At 46.7% G+C, this 16,033-nt stretch overlaps 1 protein-coding gene across 1 annotated transcript in view; it reads right to left on the reverse strand.

The window, feature by feature from the left end:
* Nucleotides 1-3,793: 3,793 nt before the first annotated feature.
* Nucleotides 3,794-16,033, reverse strand: part of mtpn (myotrophin) — a 33,883-nt gene continuing 21,643 nt past the window's right edge. The window contains exon 4 of the mRNA XM_080537410.1: nt 3,794-5,217. Coding sequence (XP_080393536.1) covers nt 5,131-5,217 — 87 coding nt within the window. The 3' untranslated portion in view covers nt 3,794-5,130. The remainder of the gene's footprint in view (nt 5,218-16,033) is intronic.

Genomic DNA, 16,033 nt, shown 5'->3' on the forward strand with positions numbered 1-16,033 from the left:
GCCATAGCTCTGACATCTGAAATGCCAAAGGGATTTGAGGGCAAATATTAATATAAAAAGTGTCTTTTCCCCAAAGGCATTCCATCTCTCTTGCCTATTGAACATACTGTACGCTATTTATTGGAATTAAAGGTACAAACATAATTCACATTTTCCTACTGATTTTCCAATATATAAGCATAGCTTGATTTAATGGTTGATTTCATGGTTGGCTCAGCTAGGGGTCACATAGCCTAATGAACAACAACCAGGGGAATAACGTATAGATTATAGACGGCTTCAAATCCTTCACTCCTACAACTGAGAAACAGAGAGGGGTGGGGGACAGGGAGAGAAAGAGAGAGCTAGAGAGAGAGAGAGTTTTCTCCTCGAGGGAATCTCAGACACAAAGACAAATACTAATTATGATAATGATGTAGATTTGCTACTTCATTAGCTACCCTTTCAAGCTGGCTGATGTCAAGCTTCTCTTTGCATTGAGCCTCCGTAGCAACTGTTGAAGAAAACATTGAGATGAGACAGAGAGGATGAGAGGGAGAGAGTGTGTGTGTGTGTGTGTGTGTGTGTGCCTGCGTGCGCTTATTGCAGCTTCCAATTATGTCTGCAATACAGAACACTTAGCAATCAATCTGCTTCTATTCCCAAGCCTGTGTGTGATGTGACCATGCGTTTGGAGAATTACTCTCATAATCATGAACATTGTTCTACACTATTTCACTAAGATGATATCTCCAATAGCAATAGAAAAATGCCCATGTTTGGTTGCATAATCATTTATGGAAAAAAAGCCTTCAGGCAAAAGACAACTTTTTGCAGTTACCATTATCAAACAGCAGGTGGGAGTAGAGTTCAAGACAACAGATTGAAACCAACGCATCCTCACTTTACCACTTTCAATGAAAAATGTAACAAATATCTCAAGGGAGAAGTGGTACAAACATTGTTTGTGGTGTCCATATGGGTTATTATTAATCAATAGCCTTCTGGCAAACAATAAGATATCATCCGAATAGGATTGATTTGTGTTGCTGAGGACTATTTTGTAGAGAAACGTGTGGTAAACTGAAGACTTGTTTATGAACTCTGTTCCCATAGAGATAACGCTAAAATGCTGTCCTGAAACGTTTGTCTGACCTCCATGTACACAGGCCTTGATTTACCATGATTTACCAGTCACCACCAGTGTTGCCAGATGGGATTGTTTTCCAGCCTAACCACAGTCTAAAAGCCACCCAGTGTGATCCATCAGTAGCCCAATTGGGCGGGAATACGCCCAATCTGGTAACACTGGTCACCACTTTACACACTTCAATGCAATGCAGGTAAAGTGGGAGGGGAAGGTTTGGGATTGTTGGGGGGGGAGGGAGGGAGGGGGTGGGAGGGAGGGAGGGGGGGTGGGTGGGGCTCTGGACAGAGTGGAAATCAATGCAAAAGCAAATGAGCATACCTGCATTCCACCTCTGCCCCTTTGACACAGGCCCCTGATCAGCTTATTACCGGGGGGGGGCATGAAGAGGTCTGCCACAGTAGCGGTAAATTGCCAGTAAGTTACTGGGGACATGCCTCTGAGTAAAACGTTGATTAAAAGCACAATGTTCCTGATCTATGTAGACACAGACCTCTCAGCTCACTTAGAGAAAGCACAAGGAGTTGCCGGAGAGCATGTACACGCCTGTGGAGAATATGCAATTCATGGGGCTAAATAAAAATTGCGGAGGAGATGAATCATTCCTTGTTTATCAACAGCCTAAATCATAGGTTTTCATTTGCAGACATCAAGACTATTTGCTGGCTCTGCAAAGACAAACGGCAAATGAAGCACTTTATATTCCAAAGAAGTTCCCTGCCAATCAAGGACGCATACTACCGTCTTTCGGCGACGCCTCAAAAACCCCCATATTTATCGTGTGGGGGCGTCAATCAGAGAAGACGAAGATTGAGTGAACTTGGTCCGTTTTGAGTTTATCTCAATGTTTTTCCTGCTGCGAGAATAATTGATTTCTCTTTTGTATTCTCCGGGAGATGGAAGAGGAAGAGGCTTCAGACATGGAGCGAAAGGAGACGCATGAGTCTGGCTGATTAACAAAGCACTTGATCTTAATGCAAACCCTTCACAGATGCCACTGTTGTGTATACAGTATGCCACAGGGAAGCTAGTCTAACAAGAGTATGCCAAACTACAAATTGTTCTCGTACACTAATCTTTGACCTCTAACAACCTCTTCAGCCTCTGATGCCCTTTACCGTGGTCTGTGTAGAAAGGCTCCGTTGAATCCCTAGTTTGTGAATGTGCAGAAAGGTGTTTAAGACAGCTGTGTTGTCTCTTTAATTTCCTGTGGCTCTGTGGATGTTAGCATGTTGTTGCAGTGGGGTTGCAGGATAGGTCAGTGTTGTTTACAATCAGGAAGATTGACTTTTGGATAAGCAGAATGGATCAGATACCAGTCCTCCCACTCGGGCAATCTCCGTTGCTTCATGGCCATAGGGCCTCTTCTAGTGTTCTATAGAAGCCATGAAGCCATTGTACCTGTACTGGAGAGTACATGTTAGGGAGCATAACAGAACTGCCTCTGATAAGTAAGGTCAATAAGTAAGGTAGAGGGATGGAGACGGTTGAATATGCTGTATCATACCGTCGAAATCTGAGGACAACTGGTCTTCATTGAGCCGTGCATCAACGGTCCAGTGGGATAAAGACCTGGTACTGGTCCACTACATTAGCCTGAGTTGTTGTCGTGTGTTGCAGAGCAATGCAAAAGTCTCTCAAAGTTCATTCTCCACCACCTATTCCAACTCTTCTACAATAGAAGATCGGCATCAACAGGTCATGGCGGCAGAACCACATCAGAGTAAAACAAATTACTTGACAGTCGTCACTCAAAAGAAGAATCACCTATATGATATTGTAGAAATGCAATGCTTGGTCTCTGGGCTGTTCTGGAATATGGGTTTGAATAGGGGACAAGCTCAGGTCAAAGTAATATGAACGCTGGCTGACGTCTATTGAAAGGCTGACGAACATGAACTAAATAAAATGTACTACCCAAAAGACAAGATGCCAAGGTTGAGGAAAATCAATATTGTATTTCTTCAGCGGCATAAACTGCTGCAATCGGATCGTCATCCCCCCCCCTCTGTAGGCTAAGTGATAGACACATTCTCCTCAAAGCCTCATCTTCTCTAAAGACACATCACCTACTGACAGCCATGACATTCCATTTAAAATGGGCTTGCCCTGTTACGTAAGCAAAACACTTACAGAGGCAGCTCTGTAATAGGTTAGGTGTTTGTCATCGACTTAGCCGCGAGGAGCTTGTAGGGAGAGCAAAGCTAGTTTACTTAAGGGCAGAGAGCAACTTCTCAGTTTCTTTTTTCCCCTAGTAACTCTTCAACCACTCAGAGGAGCCAGGCAGTATTATGAGAGAATCAATGTCTTGCTGCCACTTGTTATTCATTCAGGACACAATACAACTGAGCCGCAGGTGCAGACACAGCTGGAGAGATGTGGAGTGGCTGAGAATCTGACAAAAGACGCAAGTAATACTGGCGTCGTTAAGATGGAGGGAGTACTGGATTCAAAGCAGCCGGTATGGATCTGGCAGGTCAGTGTGCACGGTGGGAATGTGGAGGCTAATATGAGAGCACAGTCACCGATACTCTCCTTTTCTAACCCAAGTCAGAGAGGAAAGTGAATATCAGAGAATAACCACCAGAAGACACACGGAGCCAAAGACAAATGTACCAACGATGACAAGCGTCTCATTTTAAGATTTTTTTTATTTCAGTTTTTACAGACTTTTCCTCACAACGATGCCAGAGAAAGCATTTATTTTCTTATTTTCATTTGCATTGTAATTATTATTTGAAAGCAACCGAGAGAGGAGAGCGGCCATTTTGAAGAGCATAAAAGCAGAGGCTGTTCTGACATGCAGCGGAGCCGGCAGGGCATCTAATCAAACCCAGAGCGAAAGGACGTTTACTACCCCCTCCCCATCCACAGTTTCAACCCTCAACCCCCCATTCCCCCACAATTCAGAGTCCACCAAATTCATCTAATCCAAAACATACACAGGCTTGCAGCAACAAAAGGTTCCCGATGATGAACAATGTTCAAAAACTCACCCAAAGCGGAGGCCGGGGGAAATGCATTTCTAAAATCCTGTCCTCAAGTTCACATGAGGTAATCATAACGTCTCTAGAGCAATGGTTTCAGTAACAGATTAAATCGATATCTCAACATTCAACTTTTTTTGTGTTTTTGTTTTGTTTGTTTTTCCCCATTCGCCAACACGATTGGCCAAGAGGGTTTTAACTGCATAAACTGTTAGACGTTACTATAGTAACCGTGGTCATTAATTCCTTAGTGTGATATGTTATCAGTTGTGGGGAAGTGGAGTGGGGGAAGTAATTAGTGGCCTAAAATCAAGCCCACCCCCCTCTTACAAACCCTCCCAATTCAAGCACTGGCTAGCCAGGCAGGTCTAGAGCAGGTCTAGTTACACAAGGAAGGAAGAGGTCACATCTAACAGAATTAATCTTTCCAACCGCTTCCTCTTTCATCTACTGCTAATCATAGGATAGCTACTAACCAAGTGGCCGTACAATACTTTCAACATTGAAGTAGAAAAAAGGTTCCAAAACACAGTGTATTATTGAATTATTATTGAATTATCATTGAATCTGTTTAGGAGAGGAGGACTGCACATTAACAATGGAAGAGCCTCGATAGTTACAGTATAAGTGCTAAGCTCTTTCTTTCTTTTTTGTTGTTTTTGTGCAGTGTTTTCAGGGTCCAGGTCTGGGTGCTTTCCCTCAGTGTTTTGGTCCCTAAGGGAGACATGAAGTCCATCCATTCAATGACTAGTGGAAGAGGCAAGAAGAGAGAGAGAGAGAAAAAAATAATAATCCCCCAATGAAATAATCATAAAAAAAATAAAAAAATAAAAAGAAAGAAAGAAAGAAAAAAAGAAAAAAAAGAAAAGGGAAAACCAAAACCAAACACAACCCCACAGACAGACACAAGCAGCGCGAAGACAGAGGTCGTGGGAAGGGGTGTGTCCGCCTTGTCTGTCCGGAGACCACTGCGTCCGTCCGTCCGCCCGTCCGTCTCTCCGACCCGCCTTCCTGGTCTCACTTGAGGAGGGCCTTGATGGCGTCGGTCTCGGCCGCTTCGAAGGCGCTGAGGCCGTCCGGTCCTTTCCGCTCCTTGTCGGCTCCCTGTGGAGGAACACACACACACACACACACGGCTGTGAGATGTTTGCGCTCCGGCTGGGGTGAGGTGGCCGCCGCCTCAGAGTGACCCTCTAGCCCAGGGGTGGCCAACCCGCGGCTCGCGAGCCGCATGCGGCTCTTTGGCTGTCTGTGTGCGGCTCTTCAATCCATTCATTAAAAGTGTTGGTGTAGCGCTCTCTCTGACAAGCCGCGTTCGTAAATTCGCCGGAGCAACGTTCTCAGAGCGAATTTACGAACGCGGCCTCTGTCTCGCTGCACGCTGCTGTAACCCGATACTTTTTTACATTTTTTTCAATCCAATCCGATCTCCAATCCAATCCAATCTCGCGTCACTAATAGTGTTGCCAGATTGGATTGATTTTTCAGCCCAACCAGAGTCTATAAACAGGGGTGCACATAACTTTTTGGGGCCAGTGCTCAGAGGAGCACCTAGGGATGCTGCTTGGTGCTCCCCGAGCTCGCGAGTCACGACCCGTCCCACAGGATGGATGAAAAAGGGATACATGCAAAACGACATTTATTCATAAATAAAGATGAACGAACAAATGATTGTGTGCAAAACAAAAGAAACAAATGCAAAATCAAATGACTGCTCTTTAAGCATGAAAGTCTGTCAGACTCCTTTAAACACAATGAAATCAACTGATCTCTTTAAGCACTGCTCTGTTCTGTAAACACTGAAATCAACTTTTCAACAAAAAGTTACAGCCTAAGCATTTATTTATACTACAAGCTTAATCGTCATCATCACTGCTCTCTTGACTGCTGTAAATTATCACTGTCCTCAATTTCAACCATGGTAGAGGATGTTTTTTTTGTGATCAACTTTTTTTTTTTTTGGTGCGCAAAAGCGCCCTCGTGCGGCTGATCTGCCGCGCAGCATGCATTTTGGCGACGCATGCGCACTGGCGCACCAGTTATGTGCACCCCTGTCTATAAACCCACCCAGAGTGATCATAAGTAGCCCGATTGGGCTGGAATCGGCCAAATCAGGCAACACTGTTCCCTAATTGTCCGTTCTGAGGAGAAGCTGTAACACGGCTTTTTGACAGTTCATTTGACAAATTACGGATAACAACAACAAAATAAAAATGTCAGGGAAGAAATGTACAGCTAAACGCAAGTATGGAGATGAGCACAGGACGTTTTTAGCCGAGTGGGAGAGTGAATATTTCTTTGTGGAGCGCAATGGAAAGCCATTCTGCCTGATATGCCAAACATCGTTGGCACATTACAAAGCTTCCAATCTCCAGCGCCATTTCAGCACAACGCATGCTAACATTGACCAGGAGTTTCCAAAAGGCACCGAACTTCGCAAGGGTAAATTAAACAGCTTGAAAAGCCAGACACAAACACAGACCAAGTTGTTCCAAAGATTTGTTAAGCAATCAGAGAAAGTGACACTTGCGTCCTATCAAGTGGCCTTGAACATTGCACGTGCTAAAAAGCCATACAATGAAGGAGAGTTTATTAAGAAATGCATCACTGATGTGATGGAAATATTGTCTCCAAATGAAACACTGAAAAAGATGGCCTCAGACATCCAACTGTCACGCCACACCATTGAACACAGAATATCGGACATAAACAGTGCCATTGAAACAGAATTACATTCTGATCTTCAGAATTGTGAATATTTCAGTGTTGCATTGGATGAGTCTTGTGACATACAAGACATACCACAGTTGGCAATATTTGCACGGTCAGTTTCAAAAGACTGTGTGATCAAAGAAGAGCTCCTTGATATTCAACCTCTGAAGGACAGGACCCGTGGCATAGATGTGAAAAAAAAACATGACTGACGTGTTTGCAAAAGCAAATCTGCCAATCCAGAAACTGACAGCAATAGCCACGGATGGAGCACCCTCAATGGTTGGATCTGCAAACGGGCTAGTGGGGCTCTGTAAAGCTGACAACACTTTTCCAGAGTTTTGGAATTTCCACTGCATCATTCATCGGGAGCAGCTTGTGTCTAAAACCCTGAATTTAGACCACGTCATGAAGCCTGTGATGGAAATCGTCAATTATATCCGCACACATGCTCTTAACCACAGGCAATTCAAAAATCTGATTGCTGAACTTGACCAAGACCTTCCCAGAGACCTGCCACTTCACTGCACTGTGAGGTGGCTTTCTAAAGGCAAAGTGCTGTCTTGCTTCCTTGAGCTGTTGGATGCTGTGAGGCTGTTCATGGAGGATAAGAACAAGGACTATCCGCAGCTGTCAGACCCCCAGAGGATTTTGGATTTGTCTTTTTTGGTCGACATGCTGAGTCATCTGGACAGGCTCAACCTGGATCTGCAAGGGAAGTTAAAGATGTTGCCTGACCTGGTGCAAAGTGTGTTTGCATTTGTCAAAAAAATCAAGCTGTTTAAGGAGCATCTTCAAAAGGGAGAATTAACACACTTCGCCTCTCTGAAACAAGCAAGCAGACAAGCTGCACCTGCCGCCCTGAGAAAGCAGACTGCCCAATATGCGACACAGATTGAAAAGCTCCAGGAGAGTTTTGCGACCCGATTCCAGGACCTACAGCAGAAAAGGCCTCAGATTACGTTCCTCATTGACCCTTTCAGTGCAGAGACAGACTGTTTAAAAGCCCCCCTTGTCACAGATGAGGCAGCGTCAGAGATGGAGATGATTGAACTGTCAGAGGATGACAGACTGAAGTCTGTTCTAAGAGATGGGACCATTGAGTTTTGGAACACTGTGCCAATGGAAACATATCCCCATGTCAAACGGGCTGCGCTCAAGCTACTCTCAATGTTTGGGTCAACATATGTTTGTGAGTCTGTGTTTTCTACCCTGAAACATGTGAAATCCAAGCACAGATCTGTTCTGACTGACACACATGTGAAGGAACTGCTTCGAGTGGCCACAACAGAATACAAACCAGATTTGAAGAGGATTGTGGCAAGCAAGGACTGCCAGAAGTCCCACTGAGTCAAAGGAGCAACAGGTAAGACAAAAATATGTGTCACATACACTGTTATTGTGAGGTAGGCTATTGTAAATTGTTATATTTCTGTGTGTGGAGAGAGTATGAGAGAGGGAAAGACTGTGTGTGTGCATGCTAACCTTGACAAGAAATAACAGAAGCTGCCTCCTCCCTCTCTCTCGTTTCAGATCTCCGAGGCAGAGAAGAGATGATATTTAGCAGCTTTCCCACCTGCTTTCATTTCATTCATGCATATTCAGTCGTGTGAGAAAGAAAAATAAATAAATCTGTCTGCAAAGTAGCCCATTGGAAATGTATTATTGTGTGTGTGTGTGTGTGTGTGTGTGTGTGAGTAAGAGGGAGTGCTTTTGTGAGCCCGCATGTATGATGTGGCTCTTTGTGGTACCCCAATATTTTTTTGTGGCTCTTAGTCTCCGACTGGTTGGCCACCCCTGCTCTAGCCTCTAGCGGAGACCGCTACCGTAGGTAAGGGAAACACACTAGTTCCCCTGCGTCCCTCTACGCCTGCCCCCCCCCTGACCTCCGTCTGAGGCGGCAGCCTCCTTATTAGAGCTCTGTGTGAGCGTGGGCTGACCTGCCAGACCCCCCCTCGTCCCCTCTGGGGGGGGGGGGGGGGGGGAGAGAGAAAGAGAGAGAGAGGAGAGAGAGAGGAGAGAGAGAGGGAGAGAGAGGGAGAGAGAGAGAGGAGAGAGAGAGGAGAGAGGGTTTCTATTCACACAGCTCAGTCGATGTTCCCTCACACTTCTCTGCCACAGAGCAGCAGAGGCCTGTCTGTCTGTAACCGACACAGACACACACACACACACACACACACACACACACACACACACACACAGACACACACACAGACACACACCCCCCCCCCCCCCCAAAACACGACAAACAAAATAGGATTTGAAGTGGACGTGAAGGAGTGGGGGATGGAGGGAGTGCGAGGGGGTTACAGACAGCAGAGAGGGATCAGACCAGGCAGGGATGTGCTGCTGCCTCCACAGAGACAGGCCTCTGCATTAATAGAAGAGAAGGCGCAGGCAGGCAGGCAGGCAGGCAGGCAGGGACAGAGGGGGGAGAGAGACGGCCCTTTGTCCGCCCTGCCAACTTGGGCTTTCTAGCGGGGAGCTTACAGAGCCCAGGCAGAGGGACGCCATTGTTGCGTGGAGAAGCGGAGCGACAGCGGCGGAGCGACCTGACCCAGTTTGACTGCCAGGATGTGTGTGTGTGTGCCTGTGTGTATGTGTGTCCGTGTGTGTGTTTGCCCGTGTGTGTGTGTGTGTGTGTGTGTGTGTGTGTGTCTGTCCGTCTGTGTAAGTGTGTTCTCCTGTCTGTGTGTTGTGTGTGTCTGTCTGTGTGTATGTGTGTTCTCCTGTGTGTGTGTGTGTGTGTGTGTGTGTGTGTGTTCTCCTGTCTGTGTGTTGTGTGTGTGTATATATGTGTGTGTGTGTGCGTGTGTGAGAGTGCGTGCCATGCCACAGGAGCAGCAGAGCGAGACTCGGGCTACAGGGATTAGACCGGGCCGGGAGGACCCCCTCCCTGATAGACATCTCTAATTGGGAAAAGGAAGAGAGTTTATTTCTTTCTTTCTTTTTTTATTCCTGTACACCATGTCACGGTTCCCCCCGTCTCACCAAGTCTAAGCCGTCTCTCCACGGGGGGAGAAGAGTTCTTCGGCTCGCACTCTCTTTTTTCATAAAAATAAACACAACACAAAGTCTGACTCCGGCTCACTTGAGACGGCATTGGGTTTGGGGGCAGAGATCTCGGTGTCCTGTAAACAGATTAGGGTGTTCCGATTTCAATTGAGCTGTAATCCTCTAGCAGAGGTTTGGGCGCCACGGTAACACTCGGGTCTCAATCACATTCCAGGTGGCAATACTAAAGTGGACAGTGTGTTGTAGTAGACAAGTGGGCAGGAAATCAAACCGTTCCAACACCTCCAAGCCGGGGAGTCAGCCCAGGCAGGCTGAATGCTCTTAGTGCTGGTGGTGTTGGGAGATGGTGTGGATGGTGCGGAGGAGGAGGAAGCTCTCTAGCTCGGGGGAAGTCATTAGCAGGGAAGATTCAAGGCTGAGGAGGGCTCCCCCGAACGGAGAGGACCTCCGCACAGGCGTGGTGGAGACGGCAGAGGCAAACAGGCTTCATCATCATCATCATCGCCCTCGCCTTCACCTCACCATCCACACGTCAGCCTGGGAGACGGACGCTCCTACCTGCCTACACACACACACACACACACACACGCACACGCACACGCACACGCATGTCCGACCTGCCTACACGCACGCACGCACACGCATGTCCTACCTGCCTACACGCACGCACGCGCACACACACACACGTCCTACATGCCTACACACACACACGTCCTACCTGCCTACACACACGCGAATGCCCTACCTGCCTACACGCACACACACACAGACGCATGTCCTACCTGCCTACACGCACGCACACGTCCTACCTGTCTACTAGGGGTGCAACGGTTCAGTTGGCCCACGGTTCGGTACGGTTCGGTATTTTGGGTCACGGTTTTCGGTACGGTTCGGTTCAGAAACAAATGCTACTATTTATTTACAAACTGTTACTTTACTTTATTTTGCTTATACATAATATGGAACTTTAACATACACATGTATATGTTATGTATATAATGTATATCAGTGTTTCCTCCAGGAATTTTTACAATGGTGGCGGGTAGCGCTTACCGCGCGCGCTCGCGATTTTTTCACGTGCACGCGCATGAAACGCGCACGCGCGCTCAAAACAACGACGTAATTTCAGCCAAAACTCGAGGATGGCCCAAAAAAATAAAATGTTTTCCTGTACTTCTCCCGTGTGTCTCTTATTGTCTGTGTCTGCATGTTTTTCCAGCATGTAATTCCGTTGTCAATAAAAACACGTTGGAATTTTTACCGTAACCCCCGGAGAACCAAAGTTATTAAGCCGCAAAGGGTGCCTCATTTACCGCTGCTGGAGGAAAGTACCGCTTACCGCTGACAGCGGGGAGAGGAAATATTTCTACCCGGGAATTCGCTCCTTGCTGTGTCCACGGTGATAGAGGAGTGGAGGATCGTAGTTTGTAGACTAGACGCAGCCTAGATGTATTCGACCAATCACAAAACAGTTTTGCAAGCGCGTCGCTTCGCGCTTGTGGGTGTGTCTAGCGCTGTGAAGGTCTGAAAAGCGGCCTATTTTTTTTTTTTTTTTTGAGAAATCTGAATGGTGGCGGAGGAAATTCCATCGTGGCGGCCCGCCACGATGAAATGCATGTAGAGGAAACACTGTATATATAATTGTATATAAACAAAAAACACTTTCAAATGTCCAAAAATAAATAAACACTTTCGAAAGTAAAAGTGCACTTTAGCCTTGACAGCTGGTAGCCCGTATACAAACAGGAGGAAAACAAATTCACACTACAAAAGTAACACTTTCCACATAGCGTTCCAACATGTCATGTGTTGTATTCCAACGAGTTGCGACATCGTGGATTAATTTGTGTTTTGGTAAGTCTAACATATCTAACATATTGTCAGAATATGGTGGGCTGTGGTGCTTTTGTGGAAGAAAGTGACTGCATGTCTGATCTTACCCAGGAGGCGGGACACCGGGGTTATTGCCACTGCCTTCTTGGCGGCGAGATTTACGACGTGCACAAAGCAGCCGATCTGTGGCCCCAGTCCACCAGCTTCATGGATCGCATTTACGATATTTGCTGCGTTGTCTGTTGTTACGGGAATTGTTATGTTTGGCCTCTCCAACTTCCACTCAGTCACTGCATTTGTTAGTTCCTCTGCCAGGTGCGCGCTGGTATGGCTTTCGTATAGTGGACGAGTTTGCAGTACTGCGCTCTTCATCTCCCAATCCGGTGACATGTAGTGGACCGTGACAGTGAGGTAACTCTCCGTTGCCCGGGAGGTCCAACCCTCCGTAGTCAGTGCAAAGCTCTGTGTTTTTGCCAAATCGTCTTCAATGCCTCTGCGCGTTGTTTGGTAAATACCGGGGATTACCGTATTTTCCGGACTATAAGTCGCGGTTTTTTTCATACTTTGGCTGGTCCTGCGACTTATAGTCAGGTGCGACTTATATATCAATAATTCATAATCTCTGACTGACATGAACTGACATACGGTAATCTCTGACTGACATTAACCAAGGAGTAAATCCGCTAGCGCCTCATACACGATAGAATAGCCATTATACTTGACAATGTGGACATTAAACACGACAATGTGGACATTAAACATGATGTTATGGACCTTATACACAATGTTATGGACGTTAGAAACGATATTAAAGTCATTTATTCCTTCCAGAGGCTGTTTAACGTTGCAATGTTGTACCCGCGAGTAGCATTTTGCTACTTCCGGTAGCGCTTCATACGTGATAGAATAGCCATTATACTCGACAATGTGGACATTAAACACGACAATGTGGACATTAAACATGATGTTATGAACCTTATACACAATGTTATGGACGTTAGAAACGATATTAAAGTCATTTATTCCTTCCAGAGGCTGTTTAACGTTGCAATGTTGTACCCGCGAGTAGCATTTTGCTACTTCCGGTAGCGCTTCATACGCGATAGAATAGCCATTTCCCCGCTGATTCCGCCAAGCCCGTTCCCTTGAACCATGCGACCTATAGTCCAGTGCGACTTATATGTGGTTTTTTCCTCTTCATGGCCCATTTTTGGCCTGCTGCGACTTATACTCGGGTGCGACTTATAGTCCGGAAAATACGGTATTTTGGTGCTGAATGATGTACGGGAGGGGACACTGTAACGGGGCTCGAGAGTTTTTATCAGATTTCGAAAACCCAAATCTCCAACCACCGAAAAGGGCTGCAAATCCTTTGCAATGAACATCCCCACTGCATTGGTTATTTTTTTGTGTTTCTCGGAAGTGGTAGTGTACGTCTGTCCGAACGCATCAGAGAGAGACTGCTGTCTGCTCACTGACGCTGCCTGACTGGCTTTCCTGCTCCCAGTCAGTGTTATCGTTGAGTGGTAGCGGCGAATATGCTGGTTCATGTTAGAGGTGCAACCATTTGCATATGGCACACGCTTTAAGCAGAGCTTGCAGACAGTAATATTTCTGTCCACTGTTTCCCCCCCCTTATTGTCGTATTCAACGGGAAAAGCGAAATGACCCCACACCGCAGACTTGTAGGAATCCGGGGCTTCCTCAAACTGTTGCGGCGCTCTCAGAGCTAATTTACGAACGCAGCCAAATCGCAGCATAAACCGAAAACCGTCACGGTTCACTAGTGAATTGAGCCGTGGAACGCAAACCGTACCGTCCGTAAAAAAACCGAGAACCGTTGCACCCCTACTGTCTACACACACACACACGCCCTACCTGCCTACACACACACACACACACACACACGTCCTACCTGCCTACACACACACACGTCCTACCTGCCTACACACACCCTACACGCACGCACACGTCCTACCTGCCCACACACACACACACACACACACACACGTCCTACCTGCCTACTCACACACACCTCCTACCTACCTACCTAACTGTGCGCGCACAGACACACACAGACACAATGAGCTTTCCCTAACTCTCATTACTAACCTGTGTACCGTCAGTCCACACCATGCACACACACTGTACACACTCCCTGGGGGACCTCCCCTTCCAATGCTTCCTTCCACCAACATATCAACATATCCCGGGTCATCGCCCGTGGTCGTCCAGCCCGGTGTACTGTACCACCAGGAGGCACTTAGAGTAATGAGCTCGCACACAAACAGGAGTAATGATCGGCCATGAACATCTCCACTGTCCAAACTGTCTCCGTAAGGAGGGAGAGAGCGCCCGTTGCGGCGGCGGCGGTGGCAGCTAGCCAGCGTGGTGAGATAGCCTAATGAATAAGGATGACCTCTCCCGGATGACCCGGTCCAATAAGAGACTACAACTGTCCAAGACGATTGACACAAACAAAGCTGTGGTTGCAATAATGAGACAGGGGGGTGTGGGGGGGTTAATGTAGGCCTGCCACTCGCCCAGGTGCCCCATTAAGTCTTCATTATGCCATTATCGAGTAGGGAGGGGGGTGAGAGAGAGGTGCCATGCATAATCTATCAGCAGGGGGAATGCCCCCACCAGGAGTGGTTATAAATGGGACGCTTACAGGATTCTATTGACCGGCTGGACTCCAGTCGACCGGCGCGGTGACCGTAAGCGGTGTTACATGGCGTTTGAATGAAGGGAGGGGATCGATACCCGGCACGGGGAGACACCAGTCAGTCACGTGGTGCTCGGGGGGGGGGGGGGGGGTCCACCACCACTGATGTGGAGGAAATAAAAACATGAGCTGTGTAAAACGGAGAAGGGAAGCCATTTTAGGAGGAACAAGGAGGAATTTTACGGCGCACTTACGTTTCAGTCAAGAGGTTGGAAAAGAGAGAGAAACTTCCGGGGAAAGTTTATGTTTATTTTTATTTGTTTTACTGTTGTGTGTCTGACTGTATCTGTGTGAGACGTCCAGACTAAAGAGGAAGCCGGTCAGGGGGGCGCTTAGCGGGTTAAGCGCTAGGGTACCAGTGTTTCCTCCAGGAATTTTTACAATGGTGGCGGGTAGCGCTGACCGCGTGCACGCGCATGAAACGCGCACGCGCGCTCAAAACAACGACGTAATTTCAGCCAAAACTCGAGGATGGCTTCTCTCCTGCTCCAGGCTTTTTTAAAAGGCAATTTGAGCAGATTCAAAACACGAAATTCTGTGCTCACTACCTTTTCCAGTTGAACATAAACTAAACTTTTTTTAAAAACATTTTAAATGCTGCTATTGTTTGCGAAGTTACAAGATCGTTAGCCCGCAGCGCAGAGCGCACAATGTATACGAGTTGACTCGCTGGAACGACAGGCCGCAAGACCACCACACACGTGCCATATCATACCGTCTCATCATATTATTACATCGTATTTATCATCATATTTTTCACTATGTGTGGTTACCTGACCATCTTCCTCATCTTCTGGTACTTTTCGTTTGAAATACTTTAACAAACTCATCTGAAAATGGAACCAGGAATTTATGAACACATAGCTAGCTAACATTGCTAGCTAACATTTCTGGCAATTACTTTAAGTAGTTCTAAGGTAGCGGAAACATAATTGTTTCACAAAATAGCCTGATTTAGTTGACCATGAACATCAGACTACATTACGAATGTTCATTTAAAATACTTGTATACTGAGCACTGGTATAAGAACACGAACCATAGAATGCAATAACCCACCGTCGTGCTGATGCAGTGTTGCTAATCAATCTGTAATGGATTGTAACATTTGAAGTAGTTTGTAGACTAGACGCAGCCTAGATGTATTCGCCCAATCACAAAACAGTTTTGCAAGCGCGTCGCTTCGCGCTTGTGGGTGTGTCTAGCGCTGTGAAGGTCTGAAAAGCGGCCTAAATCTCTTTTTTTTTTTTTTTATCTGAATGGTGGCGGAGGAAATTCAATTGTGGCGGCCCGCCACGAATAAATGCATGTAGAGGAAACACTGGGTACTCCTCAGGCAGAACGACTAGGCATCTTAGGAGAGTGTCTTGTAAGTGAAAAAAAAAAAGAAGAAAAAAAAACACTCTAAGAAGAGAGTCCAAATATTTTGTTACACTTCTTCCCCCGCCCCCCCCGCCCTCTCGCCCAGCATGCCGATGGTGCTGCTCAACGGGCTAAATTTAGAGGAGAGGAAATGGCCCTCCGCACAATCCTCCTCATTTCCTGTCACCCAGCCCACCCCTTTAATCCCAACGATAAATCTTTCGAGGCGCATTCTTCATTCCACGGTGCGAAACACATACGGAACTCTCTCTAGC

Source organism: Nansenia antarctica (genome assembly GCF_963989245.1).
Source record: "Nansenia antarctica genome assembly, chromosome: 8".
NCBI lineage: Eukaryota > Metazoa > Chordata > Actinopteri > Argentiniformes > Microstomatidae > Nansenia > Nansenia antarctica.